We start from the raw sequence: 9063 nt of genomic DNA, 5'->3' as shown, positions 1-9063 counted from the left end.
TCACCGTTGGGAAGGTGTAGGATGTTCTTCCCACTGCTGAGCTCCAAAGCCTGGGGCCTGGCAGTCCCTGGGAAGGCTCGGGGAGGACGGGACCTCCCGACCTGGGGGAGGAAGCCGAGGGCAGGCTGCACCGCACCGGCGGCCGGCCGGCGGGCAGGACAAGGTGGCCGGGCGCGGCGCGGCGCGTACAACATGGCGGGGCGAGGCGCGGCCGGGCAGGGCGCTGGGGGCGGGGCCTCCGAGGGCGGGGCCGGCGGGGCGGGGCGGGGCGGCGCGGGCGGGCGCAGGTGCGCAGGTGGGGGGCGGGGGGAGGCGGCCGCGGCCATCCTGCCGCAATTTCCCTGTGTCACGGCTCCCGTCTCCTAGCAACGGCGCCGAGTCCGGCCGGCAGCCGCGGCAGCCGCGCACCGCCCGCAGCGGCGGCGGCGCAGGCAGCGGCTCTGCCGGACGGCCGGCTGCGGGGCCAGGGCGGGCGGGTGCTGCGGGGGGCGGCCCCGCGGCAGGCAGGATGCGGCATGGCGAGGGGGCAGCGCTCCCGCGGAGCTCCCTGAGGCGGCCGGTGGCGGCGGGGCCGAGGGGGCGCTCGGCCCAGACCCGCCGCCCGCCCGCCCGGGGCCGTGAGGGGCGGTGAGGCGGCGGCGGCGGCGGCGGGGCGGGCGCCGCGAGGGGATGCCCGCTCGGGCTGGAAAGTTTCTTCCCCGCGGCGGCTCGGCCGCTTCCCGCGCGGACTTCTCCCCGGTCCTCCTCGGTAAGTGACCGCGTCCCTCCGCCGCTGCCATTTTGACCGGCGGCTCCGTCCGCCGGCCACCCCCGAGCGGCGCTCCGGCCGGCGGGGCTGGGCGCCCTGCCCCGACAGCGGGGAGCTGCGGGGCCAGCCCGGCCGGCGCGGCGCCCCCACCCTGCCCGCGGGGCACCCGGCGCCGCCAGCGGCACCCCCGGCCGGCGCACCGGGGCCGGAGCTCCGTCAGAACGGTGCGCGGCGGCCACTGCTCGGCAGCCGGAGCCCGGCGAGCCCCGTCCGTGGCGCCCGAGGGGCGTGGGGGGGTTAACCCGGGTGCCGTTAGCCCTGTTAAGGCTGTTTGCGGGCTTTACCGAGCGAGGTCGGGGCAGCGCTCGGGGGATCGCCAGCGGGGCCGGCGGCCGTGGGCTGGGGTGCGGGCGGAGGTCGCGGTCAGCTTGTGCGAAGGGTGGCTCCAGCCCCTGCCGGTCCCGGGCGGGTTTGTTGCGTTGCGGCCACTGGCAATGGCCGGCGGCCCGACGGTGCCTCCTTCGCGTGCCGAGCTCCGCGTTCGCCGTCGCCAGAACGGAGCGCCAGGCGACGCCGAGCTGGGAAGGCTCCGCGGAGCCGGTTGTCATCGGGTTTTGCTGTGGCAGAGGTGATGGGGTGCTGGCTATTGGGGCAGCAGAGATCAGAGAACTGACAATTTGAGGAAAGTGTGACCCGGTAATTACACTTTTGCATCGACAAAGAATGCTCTTCCTGCCTTCTGGTTTTTTGGTTTTGGTTTTTTTGGTTTTTTTTTCTTTTGTGTTGGTGTTTGGGGTGGGTTTTTTTCTTAAATAAATAGTTCGGCGATTGGAAAGAGAAGGCAAGTCTCTGTCCTTTGTTTTGAGCGTGCAGCGTCTCGGAGAGTAATTTAACAATGTCCTGGGTGACACCACCCTTCTTTTTCTGGGGAAAATACAAACGGAGTATATGGGACAAAAAAAAATACCGCATCCATGGCAAATCTGGGAATAGAACAGAAAATAAATGAGCTTAATGGGAGAAAGGGAGCAAGGTTTTGGGGGTGGGGGTGGGGGTTAGGTGCTTACTTAATTGCCTTCCAGTGCATTTAATGGAACTTTGTGAATCATATTATATTTGGTGCTGTCCTCTTTTGCTCCCTCAAAGAAAAAATAACTGGACACTCAGAGAAAGCGGGGAGGGGATCCTGCTTCTCTGTAGCACGAAGGATTATCTTCCAAAAAGAATTGCAGTAGTGCAGGAATTGCTCCTGCACACTGCATTTTGTAGCTCAGATTGCTGGAACAGAGAGGTGACTTCTGATGGGCCAGTAAAACAAAAGCCAAAAATGCTCAGTGTTTAGTCCCCTGCCCATTTCCCTATGAGCAGCCATTGCCGTTTCCCCAGGTGACTCCTGAGGCTTTGCTCCTCCTTTAATAAGATTTAACATGCCAGCTCTTACCCACCAGCCACCATCTCCCTTTTCTCAGGGAAGGGGGGGTAGGGGTGGCAAATTCACTGCTGTTACATAATGTTACCTGGAGCATTGCACATGTTCCCAAACCAAGAATGCCTCTGGACCGCAGATGGGAGATGAATTTCTGTAATATTGCAGATCAAGTGCAAATGGCCAGGAAGAAACTTTCACAGAGCACCACATTCCACTGATCAAATGTTTCCTTTGCACGTTTCGCAGTAATTCCTTTCCCACTCACTTAAGCAAGACAAGTAATACGTTTAACCTTCCCCCCAGTAATGTGTAAGTCATGTACTGAAACAAATGGCATCTATAGTACAAATATCCTGCTTTGATTTGCCCCATCCCCTCAAATCCTGCGTGACACCACTAAGCACAGCCAGCGTGCAGTGTAACCCCGGATCCTGTTAGGGAGTAGGGGCTCAGCATCCTCTGAGCTCTGGCGCTTTGCAAGCCCCTTCTGGGACGAGCAGGGTCATTTCTCTGTTTACACCAGCAGATATCGCTCCCTCTATCGTTTACCTGGAGTGTAAAGAAATTAATTAGCTGTTTGGCAAGAATGTAGTGGGGCACATGGCTGCTTCAATGCTGTCAGTCTGCCGGTCTCTTTCTCATACATGGGAGCTGTGTGGGCAAGGGAGATTGGTCTCTTGGTGTTAACTCCTGTCCCGCTTGTTGAGGGTTTTCATTAGCAGGAGTTTGAATGAGGAACAGAAAACAGAAACACCTTGTGCTGCAGGTCTGCCGCTGGTCCTCATCCTCTTTTCTTGCTTCCACTGCAGGAGCTGGAGCGGCCTTAGGGGGCAGTGCTCTGGGTAGCCAGCCATGATCGCCACTGGAGGCCTCCTGAGGATCTCTGCTAGGAAACAGGACCCCTTGCGACCCCAAAGCCAAGTCCCCAAACGCAAACGCAAGGCCAAAAAGAAGCGCAAGAACGACGTGGTCGTGGTGAAAGGCAAGCTTAAGCTGTGCTCCCTCTCGGGGCTCATCGCCCTCTGCGGCATACTGGTACTGCTAGTGGGCATCGCCTTGGCTGTGGTAGGCTACTGGCCAAAGCCCAGCCAGGTGTACAGAGAAGGCAGTTTCACTGGGGGCCAGCAGCTGGCACCGCAGGGTGGCACCCCAAAAAAACACTCCTGGAGCCAGGAAGGGGCACAAGCAGGGATCCATCCAGAGCCACCCACCAGAGCCAGCACCTCCACCACTGCTACCACCCGGGGGTCCCTACAGTCGTCCCCTACTTCCTCATCCCCCCAGGCCTCGGTGGGTTTCCTTTTCCGACTTTTCTCGAGCTACTTGCATTCAGACAAGCTGAAGGTGCTGGGCCCCCTCATCATGGGTATCGGCATCTTCCTCTTCATCTGCGCCAATGCGGTATTGCACGAGAACCGTGACAAGAAGACCAAGATCATCAACCTGCGTGACCTCTACTCCACTGTCATCGATGCCCACAGCCTGCGGGCCAAGGACAGAGGCGCCCCAGCCTCAGCCCCTCTCAATGGCTTTGTCAACTACGTGCAGTCCCGGGGCCTGGAGCTAAAGCCTGGCAGTGAAGGCCTGGGTGCTGCAGCCATGCTGGCCAAGAGCTCCTGGCCACCAGGACTGGGCGTCTCCCTTTCCCCACCGGACCTGGCATCCTCGCCACGGTGTTCCTCCTTTTGCACCCCACCGCCGCCACCCAGCCTGGCTGAGGCTGTGTACAGCATCTACCAGGAGCATGCTGCCCTTGCTGGCCGCACTGTCACCAGCCCACCCTGCAGCCCACCAGAGAGCTGGGGCCGGTGCAGTACAGCCAGCTCCATTGTTGGCTCTTCGCTGAGTGCTTTTGCCCTCCTGCCTTTGGCGCCGAACGGTGGAGGGGGAGGCTGGTGGAGGCCCCCAGGTGAGCGGGGAGCTCAGGAGATCCCACGGGGGGAGTTTGAACTGAGCCTGACTGACCTCAGCAGCAGCCACATCAAGGGAGGCTGTGGGACGAGGAGGCACAAGCTGGTCCTCAGGCGGCAGAGCACCAGCTGCTTGCCTGATGCCAGGCGTCCCCTTTTCCCTGAGCCACCTCAGTCCCCGGCTGTCAGCACGGGCCTGGACTCCAGCCTCTCAGTAAAGGCATCTTCTAGCTACTCCAAATCTCTGGATCTGGGTGGGTTACCGCCCTCAGCCCCTCCTGTCATCACTGGGACGGACTCCCAGAGCTCCCAGTTTGAGCCTTCCAGCAGTGATAAGGGCTACAGCCACCTGGAGGAGGCAGGCACCTCCTTGGAGTCAGTTGCCAACACCCCAGCCAGTAAAATCCAGGACTGTGTGGAGGAACCAGCTGAGAAAACAGACCCTCTCAAGGCTACCAGCAGAGAACAAACAGGGGAGCAATCCCAGCAAACTCAAAGACAGTACACAAATAAAGAGAAACTCTTTATGATTTCTAGGTCGCATGCTGCATTAGGGCTGGAGGATGGGGAACTGGAAAATACTGGCATCTAAACAAAACAGAGAAGGCACAAGGACACCTTGCAACCCTCCTCACCTTCCCCCTTTCTCCATCTCCTTGTGGACTTACGAAAGAGATCAATATCCAAAGAGATGCAGTATGTTACCCTTGAAAATTGAATTCCGTAAATCCTGTAGATGACTTCAGGAAGAAAAAGAAAATCCCTTCTGTCTGATCGTGATTGTATGTTCCATGCAAACCAAATTGTATTAAATATCCACAGTCCAGCAAGTTCTTTGGATCAGATTAATACAATTTCAGACAGTATAACTGTGCACTTTACTGTTTTGATTTCCAAGTGCCCCTTCTTCTCTGATTTCTTTCTTGCTGATTTGCCACTAACTGCTTGAAAACTGCAGGCACCTTTATAAGCTCAAGAGCAACGTGGTCTTCAGATCAAGAAAGCCGAGCTCTCTCTTTGTTTTGGTTCAATCACTGAAAAGTTTGCAAGGCCTTAAGTATGACGTACCTTGACAAAGAATGAGTTTGTTTAAATTCCGGGAAAAAAAATGACAATTTAGAAGAGATTAGAGCGGAACAGAGCTCTGATGATTTATTTAAAACCATTACATTCCTGAATCCAAAATACCTGCTACTACATGATACTTTATTAAGTATTATTACACATGTATTGACTAATAGCATTAAAAGATATTTTTTTTTTAAATAAAATATTTACAAACAAAACTGCCACACAAAAGTCCTTTATTTTGGTAAGTAATTACAGATATCGGAAAACTTTTGTGTTTATATTGTGAGAAATTATAGAGATGCTATGAGGCCAGAGGTTTGCTTATGCTTTCAAGCGGGTAATTAATAATTTAGGAGTAATTTCAGAGTAAATGCTGGTTCAGTCTGAGAAAACACACTTTAATTTGATCAGCAGATTCTGTCTCTGTTTCTAACAGTGCTGTGTGACAGCTGAAGAATTGTGAGATTTTGACATGCTAAGGAAAAAAATTTAAGGAGTTTTGACCTATTAAAATTAGACTTTTCACGAGTAACACATTAATCTCAAAGTGCAGCATATTCTTTCTGGATTTTTTACTTCCCTGATAACTGTTGCATTAAGCGTTTCTGCTGTTACAGTTCCTATTCGTGAATGCATGTGCATAAGCTTCATTTTGAAGTCCTGTCAATCTCATAGCAGTTGGCCCTATTGAAGTCAGCGGAGGTTTCTCACTGACTTCAGCATGGTGAGGATTCCTTCCTGCGTGAGGAAAGCATCAGGTTTCCCAAAGGCTGGAGATTGCCTTGTCTGTAGGCAGATTTTTGGTAAATTGATGATCTGTTTCATTTTTGTAGCTGCAGCATGGCAGGCACTCTTTTATTTTGCTAAAACAGCTTTAAGCGCTCAGAAGATTTTGTCAATATCTCAGATTTTAAATATGTATGTGGCATTTCACTACTACGGGAAGAGGAATTGACATTAAACAAATACAATGTGTAGGCAGGCAAGAGTCTTTCTGTTGCAATTAAAATTTTTCTTACAGTTTCGTGTTTTAAAATGCTTAGTTACATATTTATCTACTTACATTACAATACATTGCAAAATGGAATATAACTATCACTAAATGCAATTGCATTTAGTAATCCAGCAAAATCCTTTCTTAAATAAGGCTAATTTAGAAGAAAAATAGAAAAAAAAAAAAAGAACAATTTGCCATGTCAGAATCTTGAAACTGGAGAAGCAGAAAGTGCTTGTTCTCTGGAGCAACAGAGACATCCGGGCGGCAGTATCTTTCTTCCTGTCAGTGGCAATGAGTGCATTGACAATAGGAACATCAGTGTGGCATTTTTTTCTATCAAACTGCTAGCACAGAGCTGGCAAAAATATCTTGTAAAGCTGCCTGGACTGGCATGGGCTGGATTAGGTGCCACATGAAGTGGCGAGCAGGCAGCTCGGCTGGTGCTGGCATTTGCACGGGTCTTTCCTTTTAGTTCCCCATGGGCGATGCCCCTGTACATCTGATCCTTCTCCTGAGACTTCCAGCAAGATTTATGAGATGATGTATCTGAGCAGTGTTACCTGGTGCTGGCAGAGATGTTAGTTATTGATACAACTGAAAACACCTTGTTTGTTACCTTCCATTTGGTACCTTCACGGAGGTACAAGGGAAGAGGCAAGTCATGTGTGCTACTTACTGGGGCGTGGGGTCCTTGTGAAGATGTGGCAGGGGGCTGTTATATTCTGAGAGGGAGAAGCAAATGCTTTTTTAAATATTCCTAGTCAATCTTTAGTCATCTGAATTTACAGTGTGCTCGGGGAAAAAACAGCTTTAAAAAAGCCCCTGGGTGCTCCTTAGATTGATTTAAAACAAAGCAGCGCAGTAATTCTGATGATGATTAATTTACTGCAAAGCTTCCTGAATAATAACATTACAGCAGAATTTGGGTTTAATAAATAAAATTATAGCTTGTTCCTGTGTTGCCAAAAAAAGGTGTGAAACATGAAACTGGATTTTTTTATAACAGCAGCTAGAAGTGATTTGTAACATAGATTCGTAAGCAGAGAAAGCTGCCTCTCTCTGTTTGCAAGTTACCAAAAAACCTGTCAATATTTTTGAAAATTTATTAATTAAAACTATTTGTTCAGCTGCTTATTCAGTGGTGGAGTTGGGAGTCAGAAACTTTTGTTTAAATTCAAGATGGACAAGTAGGTTTAACATGCCTGTGTGTTGGAAACAGCTAAGAAATTCAACCCCCGTGCACCAGCTGTGACTGCTGTAAGTACCATTAGCCCTGGAGAGAAATGCAGCAGCTGGTAAGGAGCTGAGCCATTGCTGGTGAAACCACCAAGTGATGGGAGTGCCAGGGTTTGTGCATTGACCCGTTTTGAGTCTCTCGCAGGTGGTCCTGACCCTGCTCAGGACTGCCAGGCTCCCTCTTGGTCATCATTTGTACATCCTGTCACATGCTTATATGTTTTCTCCAATCTAGTCTCTTCTGTTTAACCTTCGTCTCCAGTGTCCTGCCACCAAATATTTCCTGCACAGTCTTTTCAAGAGCCAACAAGCTGCCTCTACTTACCAGTATCTGCCTGCCTGTGTGTTGCAGAAAGAGATGTGCTCCCACACAAAATGTTTATTAAGAAGGAATCGTTTGTCCCCCTATTTCAAAAGTGATATCCCTGAAGATATGTTAAGCTAGAATACCTAGGCATAAATTTTTGCTATGGAAAGATCAGATTTTGGTCCAGAAATACGTCGTTTGGTTTAATTGTTTTTTAACATAGAAGTGCTATGATATTTATATTAAATTTCAAGACGAACAGTTAACTTCTGCCTGAGCCCTCAGAATACTCCCCTCACTAGGTGGAAGGCCATGTCTGTGCATTATGATGCTGCTGGACCAGTCTGAGGACATAGGCAAATGCCCTAATTGTACTCCAGTCTTGCTGCTGTTTATTACAAAATCATCGGGACTCTGGAGAAACTGCTGACATGATTGTACTGTAACCCAGTTCTGGCTCAGTTTTCGCTGGCTACCAATGTATTTTAAATCCTTGTGTTAACCTACTCAGCTGAACTGATTTCCCAAAGTCCCCAACTGTTGACATATCAGCTATATATCTGGACTGTAGCACAGATTTCTTGCCCTGTATTGTTTAGATACATTTTAAATGACTTTTCAAGGACTGGTGCTGTCCAACAGTGAGTAGTAGTGCAGTAGTGCACATACAGATATCAAATTAGGCAACTAACATAGCTGTATATCTGCAGTCTGAGATAGAACATGAATTCCCCTAATAGCCAAAACAGTTTACACAGAAGTAGCAACGCGACTTCAATTAAACAGTAATTTTTATTAAAAAGTAATAGAGATGGCACAATGATAAAGCTTATTGCATTTCAGTAGGAAGAACAGCCTTTGATAATGCTTAACAGTTTTTCTTTCTAAAGAATGTGTTCATGTGGATGCAATAAAACAGGACTGTATATATAGCGAGAAATGAGGATTACTAATAATTCAAGTAGATCACCAATTAATGCTTTGCCTCATTAACATGTTTCAGTCCCTCAAATTTCTCTTTGCATGTCAAAATAGGGAAAGAGAGAGGGAGAAAGCAAAGAAAGTAACAACCAACCTCTGGTCATAACCTAGCCAGAAATCAGACCTTGCTACATAAAACCCACATGAAACACAAGTTCTCAGTGGTAGCTGATGATTAAAATCTTTTAAAAAATACAGGGTTTGTTGGGGGGGTTTTGCCTTTCCTTCTTCTAGACCAATACATCAAACTTTCCTCAGAAAAAAATACTTTCTATATCACCTCTCCAAGACTGTCAGTAGCAATAATGCAGTGCTTTATCCAGGCTGCTTAATTACTGGTTTTCACTTGGGGCACACAAACAGTGAACAAGATGCACAGCATGT

The 9063-nt window shown here is 50.1% G+C and overlaps 1 protein-coding gene across 1 annotated transcript; it reads left to right on the top strand.

The window, feature by feature from the left end:
• Positions 1-336: 336 nt before the first annotated feature.
• Positions 337-5372, top strand: TMEM200C (transmembrane protein 200C). The gene is made up of 2 exons (XM_055706454.1): positions 337-748; positions 2987-5372. The coding sequence occupies exon 2, from the start codon at positions 3030-3032 to the stop codon at positions 4677-4679; it is 1650 nt and encodes a 549-aa protein (XP_055562429.1). The 5' UTR covers positions 337-748; positions 2987-3029; the 3' UTR covers positions 4680-5372.
• Positions 5373-9063: the final 3691 nt, after the last annotated feature.

This window comes from Falco cherrug, chromosome 3 (genome assembly GCF_023634085.1).
Source record: "Falco cherrug isolate bFalChe1 chromosome 3, bFalChe1.pri, whole genome shotgun sequence".
NCBI classification, from domain to species: domain Eukaryota; kingdom Metazoa; phylum Chordata; class Aves; order Falconiformes; family Falconidae; genus Falco; species Falco cherrug.
Note: the sequence above shows the minus strand (reverse complement) of the source record. Positions and strands in the feature narration are given on the sequence as shown.

Bases quoted from the DNA above. Each gene is read 5' to 3' on its own strand.
- TMEM200C (XM_055706454.1), top strand. From the start codon at position 3,030: ATGATCGCCACTGGAGGCCTCCTGAGGATCTCTGCTAGGAAACAGGAC.